This window comes from Monodelphis domestica, chromosome 6, assembly GCF_027887165.1.
Source record: "Monodelphis domestica isolate mMonDom1 chromosome 6, mMonDom1.pri, whole genome shotgun sequence".
Classification (NCBI taxonomy): Eukaryota; Metazoa; Chordata; class Mammalia; order Didelphimorphia; family Didelphidae; genus Monodelphis; species Monodelphis domestica.
The window spans coordinates 137,020,585-137,038,066 of record NC_077232.1 but is presented as its reverse complement, the minus strand read 5'-3'; the positions used below and the strand labels follow the sequence as shown (position 1 = coordinate 137,038,066).

Here is a 17,482-nt window from a genome sequence, read left to right as displayed (position 1 = left end):
TTTCAATGACGTTAAGTCTGGATGGTCAAGAAAACCATAACTTCAACCTTGATTTGCAGGGTTTGCCTTTTTCAGAGGTGTAAATGCTCACATTGAACATTTAACAACTAGATGTCAGCAGCCTGATCGAGCTGGCTTTGGTATGAATCTCCTTAGACAACAGTTTTCCTCCCTACTCTCTTCTGGGTATTTTGTTCTTGAGAGCTTCACATTATTCCTGGGCTGACAGTCTCTGAATCTGTTCAATCAACATTTATTAGGCAGCTATCATTATGTGCCAGATACTAGGAATTCAAAGACAAAGATGAAACAATCAGTGCCTTCAAGGAGTTTATAGTCCTTTGTATAATGGGGAGAATAGAATTTTGGCCCAGGAGATCCCTTCTGTACCTTTTGAAATTTGCTCTAAGGTAGAATGGTGCTTTCCTCTTCCTTCTTCCTTCAATCCATCCCCCTGCCCCATACATCATTTTCATCCTGGTGACAATTTTACCCGTTTCCAGGACAGAAGTTCTACTACTTTTTTTTCTACTACCTTTTGAAGAAGAAATTTTTTCTTTTATTATTGGCTGCTCTGATTTTGGCAGAAAACACTCCAGCAGGTACTTGAAGCCTCTCATCACAATTAGAAAAAAAATTCAAATTCAGGAGAGAAATAGGTGAGATATAAAAGGGTAGTCAGGGACAGAGAGTGTTGTGCATGAAGAATAGACCCCAGGTGCCAAATGGGAGAAAAGTGTGGAAATATGATAGAATTGATTTTTGTGGATCCATTGTTTCATCACTGTGCACAGTCCCTTCCCTGATGTAGACCTTCTAATCCTTCTATACCTTCTCCTCTTATTTCATTCTTGTCTAGATATTTCCAAAAATTCTTCAGAGAAATTATTTAATTTCCTGGAGATTTGCTGCTCATTATTTTGATATCTTGATGTGCTATTCATACTGTTCTTCTGTTGTCTCTCATCCCTGCTTTGTGAAAAACTTCATTTCCTTTTTGAGTCATATATGTCCTTGATAATGGTTCTTATGGGACATCTTGCACACATACATATAATCATCAATTGATGATATAGGTCTGCTTGTAGGCAAAAGCATCTTTCTGTTGCCCTTTTGGTTTTTTTTTTTGTGAATTTATTCTTCTAAGATCATGTTATTCCAATATTTATAGCAATTTTGTAGAATCAGGAGAATGTCTCTTTTAATGAAATGTGATCATCAAAAGCATAGTGGTTTTTTGTTTTTATTTTACTTAAACATCAAAATCTATAGAATTCAATGGACAAACCTGAAAAGTAATTTTTTTTTTCTGGTAGAAAAATTTCTGGTAGGAAATTTCAATTTTGAACTTTACTCTTTTTGTGATAAGTATTATCGACTTGGTGTTTCTGGTCAACTTTGGTTTGAATTTGTAGAATTACAGCATAGGTGGAAGCAGCAGTATTAGCCATCACAATCTTGCTTTTGCTTGGGCAGATTAAATCTCTGGGAATATGGTTGCAGTGGTCTTAGAGTAGAATGCTCTGTGAATTAGCAAGGAAAATTGTAGTCATCTCTTATAGCTTCAGTCATGACTTTCTATGTCTTTTTTTTCAGGTTCACTAGAAAAAAAAGATTTTAGTTCGAATGGTAGTGATTTGCTTGTCACTGATGATGGCATCCAAAAAGCAGATGTTCTTCCTACTACTATGATTCATAATATTTCTGCTGTGATGTCTACAGTGAATCCTAGCCAGCAGACTCCAGCCTCCTGGACCTTATATCCTTCTCAAGGAGACCAAATGAACAAAAACATAAGCAAATCAGAAGATTCAACATTTGAGAAACCTTTTACTTCTGTCCAACCTACTGATGATAAATCACAGTCACTTACTAGTACAACAGAAGAATCTGTTTGGCCAGTCCAATCATCCAGCAAGTTACCAGATTGGACTCCTTCAACATTAAGTCCATCCAGGTCAACTGTTGTTTCAGAAATGGATATGAAGAAAGGTAAGCTAAATTTAGTTCAGTGAAGAATCTTTTATTTCCATGGTGAAATGGTGTGTGTGTGTGTGTGTGTGTGTGTGTGTGTGTGTGTGTGTGTGTGTGTGTGTGTGTCAGAGTCGTAAGAATTCAGGTTTGGATAAATATGAATTTTGTTGAACAAATAGGAACTTTCAAGATAATATTTTCAAGTTTTAACTTGTAAAGGAGTGAGATGTTTTATTTGGTTAGAGGGATCACTTCAAGCTGTGTGTCATTTCTAAGCCGTGTGACCCTGGGCAAGTCACTTATTTTTTATATATATGTATACATATATACATATATATTCTTACCAATTACATTTAATAAATTTCCCCAAGTTTTATGATTGAATATATCTCCCTCCCTGTGCTGGCAGACAATTCAGTCTGGGTTATATAGATATTATCATGCAAACCTATTTCCATATTATTCATTTTGCCAGTAATCTTATAAAACCAAAACCTCAAAACATAAACAAGTGAAAAATCATACACTTTCATCTGCATTCTGACTCCAATAGTTCTTTCTCTGGAGGTGGAGAGCATTCTTTGTCATAAGCCCCTCAGAATTGTCCTGGATCATTGTATTGCCAATAATAGATAAGTCTGTCACATTTGATCATTCCACAGTAGTGCTATTACTGTGTACAATGTTCTCCGGGTTCTGCTTATTTCACTCTGCATCAGTTCATGAAGGTCTTCACAGCTCTTTTAAACTACTTTTAAATTGTAGCCTCAGGCTTAGGTGTAAGTTTTTGGTCTTATTCTGTACTCGTTCTAATGGCCCACACCTTTGATTACCCTATCTTGGAGCTCTACCCTGAGCTTTAAGCAAAAAGATTCAGGGTCCCCCCCCCCCCAGCTATCAGTCACCCCAAACTATGATCTATGTCCTCATATCAAGCCCAGATTGGGACTCCTGGCTTCACTCTGGGCTCACACAGATCAGTCCTCTTCAGTCCAGACTTCCTTGGACTGGCACTCTGGACTTCCCCACAGTTTTGAAAGTTCAAGGGGTGTGGGTTGGCTTGGACCACTATTTGCCCAGTCAAGATCTCAGTGTCTGAATGTTAGCTTGAGCTAGCTTGAGGTTCTGAACCTGGGACAGCAGATGTGGGGTTTGGAGTGTGTGGCTTGCTCTTGGTTCCTCTTCACTCTTTGCTGTAATCTTGCTGACCCAAGTGCCCCAGATGTTTTCTGCCTTTTTAGGTGTTTGTTTTCTTGAAAGTTGTTTTACTATGTCTCTTTGTTGATTCTTTCACTACTGTATTTGTTTTGTGGCGATATTTAAATATTGGTTGGAGAGGATTTTCATGGTGACTCTCAAAGGCAAGGATTTTTAAAAATTATCTTTTCAGTTCAATTTATATAGTTAATTGTCTAAACTTAGAATATACTCCTCTATGGGTGCAGCTGGGTAGCTCAGTAGATTGAGAGCCAGGCCTAGAGATGAGAGGTCCTAGATTAAAATTTGGCCTCAGATACTTCCCAGCTGTGTGACCCTGGGCAAGTCACTTAACCCCCATTGCCTAGCCCTTACTACTCTTCTGCCTTAAAACAGTATTGATGCCAAGATGGAGGGCAAGAGCTTAAAAATAAATAAATAAAAGAATATTCTCCTATGATAAGTTAATCAATTCAAGTAACTGAGAATTTGTTTGAATCCACTTTCAGAACTCATTTGTCACATCACTTTAAAGTATGAGCTTGATTTTTAAGGGTTAGAAGGGTTTACAATAATATATTAAAATGAGATGAGAAAAAATCTGACCCATAAATCTTTCTGTCTCTGTGTTGCTTTCAAATGCTATACTTGGATTAGGTTATAGAGAGAAATTTCAATTTCAGAGGTCAAGGGAAAAAAGGGATATCTGGAGATTTTAGCTGATTGAAAATAGGAATCAACTTTCTAAGATGATAATTCAAAATAATCAATTAGATCTTAATTGATTTATATTAAGACAGTGTGTCTTTGAGCCCAGAATTCTGTAGCACTGTGGCATTTTGCATGGATGGTCCTACCACCTAATCATGGATCTCATAGTTTCTGGCTTAGCAAAAGATCTCCTCTTAGCTGCTCTAAGATTCTGCAGTTGGATCATACTGCCATACAGCAGAAACCAGTCTGTCTGATCCTTGGCTTTTCTGCTCTGGAACCCCAATTTACTCTTGTTATGTATACACAAAGGGCTTTGTGGCTCCTTTTGTAGCTGTTTAGTCCTTCTTATGGTCAGCACTTGCTTTAAGTATGTAGATTGCTTTAAGTATGAGGAGAGACCTCTCTCCCCAACTCTGTGCCTATTTTTGTGTTTGTAGCATGATGGGCAGAAGTTGTCATCTCTAAATCATGACCCTGTCAATTTAAGCAATTAAGAAGCGTGTTGTGGGGAGTTAGGAGAGCCAGGCTTAGAAACAGGAGGTCCTGGATTCAAATGTGGGTCTTTAATATTTCCTAGCTGTGTAACTCTGGACAAATCATTTAGCCCCAATTGCCCAGCTCTTATTGTTCTTCTATCTTGGAACCAATACACAGTATTAATTTTTAAGACAAAAAGTAAGTGTTAAAAAAATGATGCATGTTGAGGATGTCTTGGCTTGCTACATGGGATTGTGCTGTATTTTGAATATTAGATTGCCGAATCTGATCTTCCCGACTGCCCTTCATAAAGGGTCTCTGTAACCTGGTAAAATGAGTCAATAAGGTAATCAGAATCTAATTTGCCATTACTATTAGTCGAATAAATTAATAGAATGATGGCTAAAAGATATGATCTGGTATTTTCTATAGTAAATTATCTCTGTTTGAGCTTCAGGACAAACAGAAAATTGCCTGACCTGATCAGAGCAGACAATTCAGTCCAAGGAGAGGAAAAACATGCTTGTATTAATTCTATGGCTGCACACTGATAATAATAGTCTTGCTAAAATAGCCATGATAAATCCTGAGAACAAACGGAATCATTTAAATTATGAAAAGCCAGAAATGTCAGATATATCTGAAAAAGGTCAGTTCCTTTTGATTCATTCTCTTCCCTGAAAGAAAATGGACTCTATTTGCTTGAATTACTCAATTCACTGTCTCTGGGTCTTAGTCCTTTTGCAGTTTTGTTAAAATTAAAAGACCCATCAGTAGGAATCTGTCATAATGTAACATGTGTTTGGGGGAGATATATTGTTTCACTAACTGGTTTCTGGAATGAAACTGGTTGTGAGTTTTCCAAATGTCTAAAGTGTGTTTCAATTCACATTTGAATGCAAGCCATTCATCCTGCCTTACTTTTACAATTTTTTACTTTTCTACCAAGAAGCTTGGTCTCATTAACCTAATATTGATATATTTTGTTTGAATTGTTAAATGGTTAAAGCACATGTTTATAATCGAGTTAAGCTGTATAAACCCAGGCCTGACATGTTTCTTGATTGATATTTCTGAGTTCCTATGCATACATTAGGACATTTTCTGAATACATTCCATTTTTGCCTTCTATTTTCTTAATGGAATCAGTTAATGCTGAGTACTCTGTTTTCTTACATATGGATAGAAGATGTACCCAGCATATTAGAACACTAATGATTGTTAGTGATCTTTAAGTTGAAGTTAAGTTCTATTTTAAGTAAGATAGAATTTTTTTAAATTTGGAAAACCTCATCAAATCCTTAATTAACTTAGATTAGTTAGGATCAATGCATGATGGTTAATTTTCCTTTGAGGAAACTTATATGCACTTTTTCTACTTCAATAGCTAGGAAAAGCTGAATTTTGAAAAAGCTCCTTTGGGTTTTTCTGGTTTTGCTCTAATTTTGTATAAAGTACAAAGAAAATGGGCTTTATTTTGTGTGTTGTCTTCTCTTTTAGATTGTAAGATCTTTGAGAGGAGGAATTGTCTTTCTTTTTCATATTTATATGCCCAACTTGGTGCAGTGGAATGCTCATTTGAGTCACTTTAAAAATGTTTTTGTTGAATGATTATACATATCTTTTCCTCTGTTCTTGACAGTCATAGAATACATACCATAACTGAATACTTGGTAATTTTTTTATTTTGCTTGATCAGTCATTAAACATAGAATAAGTGCCTACTATGTGCCAGGTGTCATGGTAAGTCCTGGGGACATGAAGAAAGGGAAAAGATAGTCACTTTCCTTCAGAAGCTCTTAGCCTAATAGGAGAGACAATATGGAAGCTGTATAAACAATTACATACAGGATAAATTGGAAATAATCAACAGAGGAAATGCAATGGAATTTCTTTTAAAAAAGGTTTTTATTAAAAACTTAGCATAGTGACTGCCAAATGGTGAGCACTTAAAGGCTTATTGGTTGATTGATTGTGTGTTTCAGGTGACCCTTGAGGTGTTGGGAAATTTAAACAACTTTACCAATTCCTGGCTTGCTTTTTGCTTGTTTACAGAAAAGTAGGCTGTCAACAAACAAATCAATAAGCAAACCAGAAAGGGAGTGTAACTTCTACTGTGTCCACCAGGTGACACTCCACTCAAATCACTGTGTCTTTATCAGTATGTCTTCAGTGTGCTTACATGGACCTTCCCTAATGTTGGAGCATCTCTCTTGCCACCAGAGGATGACTATGTACAAACTCTTAGCTGGCTTTCAGTTGCCACAGCCCTGATCTCCCATGCCTTATTGTCTCATAGGTGCTATATTGGTTCAATATTGATCCAGGGGTAGGAAAAGAAAAATGGAATATCAAATATTCACATTCTGGAAATCTTGATTGGCTTCCCCCACCCCAGATTTGGGACACTTCCTTAGAAGTAGGGTACCCTCTATATTTATATTACAAAGGCAATCTAGTCTGTTACCATAAACATTTTGCATACAATGAGAAAATGAATTAAGACAATTTTTGAGTCATCTCTTTGAGTGTTCAGTCATAATCACCTCCTGCTACTTCCTTCTAATTTACATCCTTCTGGGGGCAAACTCTTCAACACTTGGAGGTCAGGAAACGATTTTTTGGGGGGAAGAGATGATGAAAAGTGTGATTTTTAGGTACGACCAGTGAAGAAACTCCTATTGATGTAGACAAGTACTTGCTCTGCAGCTTATGGTTTTACAGAGTTGCCTGGCACACTAAGAAGTTATGGGACTTTCCCAAGGTCATATAGTCAGTCTGTGCCAGGAATTCAGGTCCCCAAGTCTTCTTGATCCCAATGTGTGCTCTTTCTGGACTATGTTTTTTTTTTCTTCAAAATGTTCAACTTGTAGTTTCTTATAGTAATCAGTAATAGTAATAAGCCAAAAATATTCACAAAATGAAATTTAGATTAGAAATTTATATAATCTCTTCTCAGTATATTTTACCTTCATAATTTTGTTTTGCTTATGCTATTAAAATTTTTTTAAAGTCTGAGAATAAAATTAAAAAAAAGTCTTTGGGCATAAATTTATGCATTTAAATATCCAAATAGTTACCTTAAGTTTCTCATTTTAGTTGTTTCCTCCTTATTCCATAATATTCTGATCAATTGGATTTACTCAAACTTTTCTCAAGACTTGGAGACTCTATCATTATCCAATTTGTGGAAATCTTCCATATCAGACACTGCATTTTGGAGGGAACATGACCATCAGGGCTTTGGTCCAATGTATTTCTCTCTCTCTCTGACTGAAGTCCAACCAAATGAAGGGCCAACTGACAGTCATCTCAAGGGTAAAGAAGAAGAAATTTGACAGTCTCTGCACCCATGAATATTTTCCTGTTCCTTAGCTTCTGAGCAATAAGCATTCACTAAGTGTGCCCAACGTTGTGTTAAGCAGTGGGAATATAAATAAAAACATAAAGAAAGACATCTCCATCCTCAAAGACATTGCTTTCTTCTAGGGAAAGAAAATACACAGAAGGGAACTTAAATATAGAAGGAGGTAGGGAGAAGGAGGAGGTACTTGACTAAAGGAAGGAGGAACAAAGTAATCTGGAGAATTAGGAATAGGGTGAAGAGAGAAATGATCAGAGGAACATGACTGACCTGGGGATTTTTTTCTTAAAATGGAGGTTTAAAGAGGAAATGACCAAACTCAGAAGGGGCTACCAGGGCAGAGAGATCTTCCATCTTGAGAAGACCTTAGGCACTGAAGGAAATTTCAGAGTGAGAAGGCAGATGAGTCATGATAGTGAAATCTGGGAGGGTCAGAAGCACAGAATATTCCCCATTATATATAATTCCATTATGAAAAAATTAAACATCCTGTTCTTTATTTGCACATCTTTTGAAAAATAGATTTTTAGTCTTATCTTTTGTGTTTGGGTTGCCTAGATTTCTCCTTGTGTGTTTGCATATCTTTAAAAATATCAAAGTTGGTTGGTTGGTTGTATGCACTGTTCAACTACGTCTGACATTTTGTCAGAAAATTCATGTTTTTCCTCCTATTGAAGTTAAATAGCTTGGCATTTTTCACAAACATCGTGTTTGATGTATTAAATATCAACTGTTAGTTTATTTGGCTATTTTAAAGAATGTATACTATAGATGTTTTGAATTTTGTTAAATCATACTATATATCTATATAACCTTTTGAACTTTAAGAAATTTAGCATCCTTTAATTTTGTTCAATTTATGAAATCTAGCTCAATTATGAAAACCAAAGCAAGCATGTGGCCAAACAGGCCCACCTGGCACCAGGGCCTCACTCTTTTCTTCCATCTGTAAGCCTCAGAATACGAATAAGGTATCTCCTCTGATTTCTAGAAGTCATGACCTCTCTTTTCTAGACATTAGTCTTTTCAATATATACCATGGCCTGAAGGGGAAAAAAAAAAGGTTTTTCTTTTCTTCCTTGTCCTGTTCCTTGATAGCCTTTCTTTTAGTTCTTTTCTTTTCTTTTCTTTTCTTTTTTGATTTAGTTCTGTTTTGTTTAGATATTTTAAAGATTAAAAGCACTAATCTTGAAAGTGTAACATTGTTTTTAAAATCCTTACCTTTTGTCTTAGAATCAATACTAAATATTAATTCCAAAGCAGAAGAGCCTTGTGGGCTAGGCAATTGGGGTTAGGAAATGCCTAAGCCATATTTGAACTCAGTACCTCCCATTTCCAGGCCTGGTTCTCTATTTACTGAGCCACCTACCTGCCCCTACATTGGGTCTTCAAAAAAGCAACAGCAGAAGTAGAAATAGTAAATAGAAATAGAAGTAGTAAAAAACTTCTACCTCCTCATATTTTCTTCATTCCAGTGATTCTGATACCTAGAATTCATTACTCAACCCCATTTTCTGTCTTCCATTGCCTTATTCCCATTTCCCTAAACTCCTGCTTACATTGTTCCTGTTGAAATCTATCTTCTTCTGCATGTTCTGACATTCTTGCTTCATAGGTAATAAACTTGCTTTTATTTTAAGTCTTTTCCTTTCTTACTTCCATTTTCTGGCCTTCACAGAGATGACACTACATCCCTGGCCACCATTTTGAGTTCTACTTGAGCTTTTGTTGGTTTAGATGGAGGAGCCATTACAGTATCTTCAACTGAAAGAATATTGCAATACTGTGTTAGACTATCCCTCTACTACTATCAATCAGTAATTTCATCTTCTTTGAGGTTCATTAAATCCATATCTAATCCAAATTCTGAGAGGTATTGTCTACTGTGCTCCAAGATCTACTCTTTTTCTTTCCTCAACGTTTTTAGTGCCTTTGTCTTTTCTACTCACCGTGTCATTCTCTCTTGCCTTCATACTAGGGCACTTTGATACATATACTGATGTTCTCTTCAACATCCTAAGCTTCAATTTTCTCAGCTTATAAATTTCCATTACTTATTTTTCCATTCTACCATAGCTATCACCCACAAATGTATTACTTCAATGTTTATGAACCCCCAAATGCCCTTATTTGATTACAATTGTTTATCATTTTACCTCTCCCTTACAAACTCAAACCGTGCTCTTCATCTTCAACATGATTTCCAAAATCCCATCCACTCTTCAGTTTTTTTTCCATGCCATCACTACTATATTGGCTTCATTCTTGTCTTCTTCTTGACCCTTTGCAACTCACTCATATTGTGACATATATTTTTTGTTAAAGGTCCTTAGTATAAGGGGTGAGAACTACCATTGCCCAGAGTCTCATGGAAGTGGTCAAGGGATGACTCTTGTGGTATAAGTTGCTTTTTTGAAGACACTGTGGTGGCTCCTCTACCCTGCTGGGCAAACTAGCCTCAAGTGGTGGGTCTGGTGTAATAGGATTAAGGGGAGGGTGTGGCAAACCATGAAAAGCCTTGGAACAATTGCTCTTTAATTGTGGGCATTTAATAAATATTAAATGATGATGAAAATAAAAATACAAGAACAATAAAGAGTGAATGGGACAAGCAATACACTTGGGACTAAGCATAGACTATTAGGGGAAAAAGTCAGTGGGAGTGTTTCTTGGAAATGGGACTGCACATTTCTTGAGTCTTTAGCGGGATCTTGATGGAATCCTTAGATGTGGAGTTCTATTTCAAGACTAATCTGCCTTAACCATATTTCATTCTTTTTTATTTTTTAAATTTTATTTAGTCAATTTAGAACATTATTCCTTAGTTACAAGAATCACATTATTTCCCTCCCTCCCCTATCCCCACCTTCCCTATAGCCCACATGCAATTCCACTGGGTATTACATGTGTTCTTAATCAGAACCTATTTCCATATGTTGGATTGTATGTATGTATGTATGTAATATGTATGGAAATCCATATTTCCATATGTTTGCATTAGGATGTTCATTAGAGTCTCCATCCCCAATCATATACTCTCGACCCATGTAATCAAGCAGTTGTTTTTCTTCTGTGTTTCTACTCCCACAGTTTTTCCTCTGAATGTGGATAGTGTTCTTTCTCATAAATCCCTCTGAATGGTTCTGGATCATTGCATTGCCACTAATGGAGAAGTCCATTACATTAGATTGTATCACAGTGTATAGGGGTGTATGGGGTGCTCAGGGAGGAGTAATATCTTTGGTTTGGAGGGCTTGTCGTGCCCTCCTAGGGCAGCTCTCCAGCCTCTGACCCTCACCTGACACCCAGCTCTCACTTGTGGCTCCTAGTAGCTGCTAGCATGTGGCAGGGGCCACACCCTGGACAACGGCTTCCACAGGCCGGCCAAACCTTGTAAGGGTAGCCATCGGGTCGTAGACCCCAGTGAACCAAGGCTTTGCTCACCCAGCATGTGAAGACGGTTTTGGCGGAACAGGCGGAAGAAACCAACAAGAAGGTTCAATGGCTGAGATGGCGACGCAGCAAAGCACTGTGGAGTGCTTAGGGCGTGTTTGAGCACAAAGGACAACACACCATCCAATGCAGCTGAGGAAGTCTCCAGGTGTAACGACTTTTTGTGCCAATGGACCCAGGCTTCCAACGCTGAGAGAGTGGGACTGTCTCTGTGCATCGACTTTTCCACTTAAATCTTCACGCAAAAGTGTCTTTGTGCACAAAAACGCACGAAGACAATCGTCATCCTCAGTTACCAAGAGACTACTACTATGTATTGGTCTCTGTATACAATGTTCTCCTGGTTCTGCTCCTTTTGCTCTGCATTACTTCCTGGAGGTTGTTTCAGTTCCCATGGAATTCCTCCACTTTATTATTCCTTTGAGCACAATAGTATTGATTCACCAACATATACCACAATTTGTTCAGCCATTTCCCAATTGAAGGGCAATCTCTCATTTTCCAATTTTTTGCCACCACAAAGAGCGCAGCTACAGATATTCTTGTACATGTATATTTTCCTTATTATCTCTTTGGGGTACAGACCCAGTAGTGCTATGACTGGATCAAAGGGCAGACAGTTTTTTAGTGCCCTTTGGGCATAGTTCCAAATTGCCCTCCAGAATGGTTGGATCAATTCACAGCTCCACCAGCAAAGAATTAATGTCCTGACTTTGCCACATCCCCTCCAACATACATTACTTTCCTTTGCTGTCATGTTAGCCAGTCTGCTAGGTGTGAGGTGGTACCTCAGAGTTGTTTTGATTTGCATCTCTCTGATTATAAGAGATTTAGAACACTTTTTCATGTGCTTATTAATAGTTTTGGTTTGTTTAACTGAAAATTGCCTATTCATGTCCCTTGCCCATTTATCAATAGGAGAATGGCTTGATTTTTTGTACAATTGATTTAGCTCTTTGTAAATTTGAGTAATTAGAACTTTGTCAGAGGTTTTTGTTATGAAGATTATTTCTGAATTTGTTGCTTCCCTTCTAATTTTGGTTGCATTAGTTTTGTTTGTACAAAAACATTTTAATTTGATGTAATCAAAATTATTGATTTTACATTTTGTGATTTTTTTCTAGCTCTTGCTTGGTTTTAAAGTCTTTCCTTTCACAAAGATCTGACAAGTATACTATTCTGTGTTCGCCTAATTTGCTTATAGTTTCCTTCTTTATATTCAGGTCGTTCACCCATTCTGAGTTTATCTTGGTGTAGGGTGTGCGATGTTGGTCCAAACCTAATCTCTCCCACACTGTCTTCCAATTTTCACAGCAGTTTTTATCAAATAGTGGATTTTGGTCCCCAAAACTGGGATATTTGGGTTTATCATAGACTGACCTGCTGAGGTCATTTACCTCAAATCTATTCCACTGATCCTCCTTTCTATCTCTTAGCCAGAACCAAATTGTTTTGATAACCACTGTTTTATAGTATAGTTTGAGATCTGGCACTGCAAGTCCTCTTTCCTTTGCATTTTTTTCATGATTTCCCTGGATATCCTTGATCTTTTGTTCTTCCAAATGAACTTTATTGTTTTTTTTTCTATTTCAGTAAAGAATTTTTTTGTTAGTTCAATGGGTATAGCACTAAATAAGTAAATTAATTTGGGTAGGATTGTCACTTTTATTATGTTAGCTCATCCCACCCATGAGCAATCAATGTTTTCCCAATTGTTTAGATCTAGTTTTAATTGTGTGGAGAGTGTTTTGTAGTTTTGTTCATATAGTTCTTGTATTTGTCTCAACAGATAGATTCCTAAGTATTTTATATTGTTGTAATATTTATTGAGAAAGGAAATGGGATTGGGAAAATGAGGGATAAAGGGAGGTTTGTATGGGGTATGGAGGAGTTAAGAGGAGAGAGGGTATATTGCTTGGTGATGCAAGGGAGGGAGATGCCCCCTGCTGAGAGGAAGCAGCAGGGGTCCAATAAGGCCTGTTAGTCCTGGAATGACTGAACTGAAGTTCAGCTCCCTCTATGCCCAGAAAAGATAGTCCACTTATCTGCCTGCGAATTCAAATAATATAAAGTTTAACAATCCAGTTGGAATTGGAGTTTTTCCTTAGCTTCAGAGTATAGGGCCAGGCCCTAGAGGCTGGCGGAGGGTTTTCCCAATTCCGTCTCCTCTATATCAGTCCAGTTTTGTATAATTCAGAATCTTAGCAGTAGATAGAAAGCAAACAAGAACAGGTCTAACTTTCAGAAGCGACTGGGCCTGAATCTTCCAGCTGAACCAAGAAGAGCATGCCACTCCAGACTGGGCTGAACAAACTCCTCTCTCCTCCAACACCCAGAAGCCAGTCACACCTGACAGGAAGGAAGTGCTAGTCACAAGACCCAACTGCCACTCCCAGTTGGCCTCTTCCCCACAGACTGTCAGTCTTATTTCCTTTCCACATTGTCTAGGGTGATTTTAAATGAAATTTCTCTTTCTAATTCTTGCTGCTGAGATGAATTGGAGATATATAGAAATGCTGATGACTTATGCAGGTTTATTTTGTATCCTGCAACTTTGCTAAAGTTCTTGATTATTTCAACTAGCTTTTTGGTTGATTCTCTAGAATTCTTTAAATAAATCATCATATCATCCACAAGGAGTGATAGCTTGGTTTCCTCATTGCCAATTTTAAATACCTTCAATTCCTTTTTCTTCTCTAATTGCTACTGTTAGTGTTTCTAGTACAATGTTAAACAATAAAGATGATAATGGGCATCCTTGTTTTACTCCTGATCTTATTGGGAATGCATCTAGTTTATCCCCATTGCAGATGATGTTGGCTGATGGTCTTAAATAGATGCTGTTTATTATTTTTAAGAAAGACCCTTCTATTCCTATACTTTCTAGTGTTTTCAATAGGAATGAGTGTTGTATTTTGTCAAAAGCTTTTTCTGTATCTATTGAGATAATCATATGATTTTTGTTGGTTTGCTTGTTGATAAGGTCAATTATGTGGATGGTTTTCCTAATATTGAACCATCCTTGGATTCCTGATATAAATCCCACTAGATCATAGTGAATAACCCTCATGATGACTTGCTGGAGTCTTTTTGCTAGTATTCTATTTAATATTTTTGCATCTATGTTCATTAAGGAGATTGGTCTGTAGTTTTCTTTCTCTGTTTTTGACCTGCCTGGCTTTGGAATCAGTACCATATTTGTGTCATAAAAGGAATTTGGTAGAACTTCCTCTTTGCTTATTATGTCAAATAGTTTGTATAGCATTGGGATTAGTTCTTTGAATGTTTGATAGAATTCACTTTTGAATCCCTCAGGCCCTCTGGATTTTTTCTTAGTGAGTTCTTTGATGGCTTGTTCAATTTCTTTTTCTGATATGGGATTATTTAAGAATTATATTTCTTCTTAATCTAGGCGATTTATATTTTTGTAAATATTCTTCCATATCACTGAGATTGGCATATTTATTGCCATATAATTGGACAAAATAGTTTTTAATGATTGCCTTAATTTCCTCTTCATTAGAGGTGAGGTCTCCCTTTTCATCTATGATACTTTTAATTTGGTTTTCTTCTTTCCTATTTTTTTATTAGATTGACCAGTATTTTGTCTATTTTGTTTGTTTTTTCAAAATACCAACTTCTAGTCTTACTTATCAGCTCAATAGTTCTTTGACTTTCAATTTTACTAATTTCTCCCTTAATTTTTAGGATCTCTAATTTAGTTTTCTTCTCTGTGCCCTCCCTGATTTGTTAATATATGAACTCAAGGATATAAAATTTCCCCTGAGTACTGCTTTGGCTGCATCCCTAGATTTTGAAAGGATGTATCATCATTGTCATTTTCTTCAATGAAATTATTAATTGTTTCTATGATTTGTTCTCTAACTGATTTTGGAGAATCATATTATTTAATTTCCAGTTAAATTTTGATTTAGCTCTCCATTTACCCTTATTTATCATTATTTTTTTTGTGTTATGATCTGAAAAGTTTCCCATTTATTATTTCTGCTTTTCTGCATTTGTTTGCCACATTTTTATGACCTAGTACATGGTCAATCTTTGTGAATGTACTTTGTGAATGCTGCTGAAAAGAAAGTGTATTCCTTTTTGTCCCTATTTATTTTTCTCCATATATCTATTAACTTTAATTTTTCTAAGATTTCATTCACATATTTTACCTCTTTCTTATTTATTCTTTGAATTGATTTATCTAAATTTGAGAGTGGTAGGTTCAGGTTTCCCACTAGTATAGTTTTACTATCTATTTCCTCCTTCAATTCCACTAGTTTCTCCTTTAGAAACTTGGATGCTATACCATTTGGTGCATACATGTTGATTACTGATATTTCCTCATTGTCTATACTCCCTTTCATCAGTATGTATTTACCTTTCCCATCCCTTTTAATCAGGTCTATTTTTACTTTGGCTTTGTCAGATATCATAATTGCAACTCCTGCCTTCTTTCTATCAGTTGAGGCCCAGAAGGTTTTGCTCCAACCTTTAATTCTAACCTTGTGAGTGTCTACCCTCCTCAGGTGTGTTTCTTGTAGAAAACATATGGTAGGATTTTGAATTCTAATTCACTCTCCTATTTGTTTTCATTTTATGGGTGAGTTCATCTTATTCATGTTTAAAGTTATGATTGTCACTTGTGTATTCCCTAGCATTTTGATATCCTCTCCTAGTTCTGTCCTTTCTTCTTTCACAATATCCTTTTAAACAAGTGCTTTGCTTTTAATCAATTCCCCTAATCCCCTTCCTTAATATGCTTCCTATTCTGGCCCTCCCCTTTTTGTTCCCTTCTTGTTTTTTTAGGGTCTGTTAAGTTCCCTCCCCCCTCTCTTTCCCTCCTTTTTTGTACTCCCTCCCCTATCCCCCCCTTAGTTTTCCCTCCTCACTTTATCTGTAGGAAAAGATAGAATTCAAGACCCCAATGGATCTCGATGCTCTTCTCTCTCAGAATTGATTTCACTGAGATTAAGGTTTAAGTATTACCTATTAGCACTCTCTTCCTCTCCGTCTTATAAGAGTATTCCTCCCCTCCCCTTCCCATGCATATCTTTGTGTGATAAAGATTATCCTATTTATTTTATTTCTTCAAGTATCCCTTGTTGCCACCTTTGATTACCCTTTCCTTTTTCTTTTTCTTTTTTGCATATCATCTTATAGCCCTTAATGCCCCAATCTCTTCCTGTGAATGATTCTTCTAATTACTATAATAATGAATACAATTTTTGAGAGTTACAAATAACATTTCCCTGATATATATATATATATATATATATATGTATATATATATATATATATATATATAATTTGATCTAATTGTAGCCTTTAAAGAAGAGAGTTTGAATAAAAAACATTTTTCCCCTTTTCCCTCTCTTTCTTATTTATCTTTTCCTGTTTCTCTTGACCTTTGTGTTTGGATGTCAAACTTTCCACAGAGCTCTGGTCTTTTCTTTACAAATACTTGGAGGTCTTCTATTTTGTTGAATGCCCATACTTTCCCCTGGAAGTATATAGTCAGTTTTGATGGATAGGTGATTCTTGGTTGAAGACCCAATTCTCTTGCCTTTCTGAATATCATGCTCCAGGCCTTACATTCCTTTATTGTGGAATTTGCCAGGTCTTGTGTGATCCTGATTGGTGCTCCTTGGTATCTGAATTGTCTCTTTTTGGCTTCTTGTAGAATTTTCTCCTTGAAAACTCTGGAATTCGCCAATTACATTCCTGGGAGTTGTCTTTTGAGGATTTAGTGTAGAGGGTGTTCTATAAACTCGTTCAATGGCTATTTTGCCCCCTTGTTCAAGAACATCAGGACAGTTTTCTTGGATGATTTCTTGTAGTATGATGTCAAGATTTCTGTTTATTTCTGGCTTTTCAGGTAGACCAATGGTTCTCAAATTATCTCTCCTTCCTCTGTTTTCCTGATCTGTCATCTTCTCAGTGAGATATTTTATGTTTTCTTCTATTTTGTCAGTCTTTTGACTTTGTTTTATTAATTCTTGCTGTTTGGCAAGATCATTGGTTTCCTATTGCCCATTCTGGTTCTTAAGGCCTGGTTTTCTGTTATAATAATTTGTTTTTTTTTGCTTTAATCTTTTGATTTTCTGCTATAATCTTTTGAATTTCCTTTTCAGTTTGTTCTATCCTGATTTTTATGGCTTCCAGCTTTTTCTCCAATTGGGAGTTCTTGTTCTTTAAACTGTTATTTTCCCTTTGAACTAATTCCCACTTTTCTTGCCAGAAGGTTTCCATCTTTTAGATAAGCTCTAATTTAAATTCTATAAAAGCTTGTGGACA

At 36.4% G+C, this 17,482-nt stretch overlaps 1 protein-coding gene across 1 annotated transcript in view; it reads left to right on the top strand.

The window, feature by feature from the left end:
- CORIN (corin, serine peptidase) overlaps nt 1–17,482 on the top strand; it is a 222,714-nt gene that overhangs the window by 59,974 nt on the left and 145,258 nt on the right. Inside the window, exon 3 of the mRNA XM_007496484.3 lies at nt 1,597–1,992. Within this exon, the coding sequence (XP_007496546.1) occupies nt 1,597–1,992 (396 nt within the window). The remainder of the gene's footprint in view (nt 1–1,596; nt 1,993–17,482) is intronic.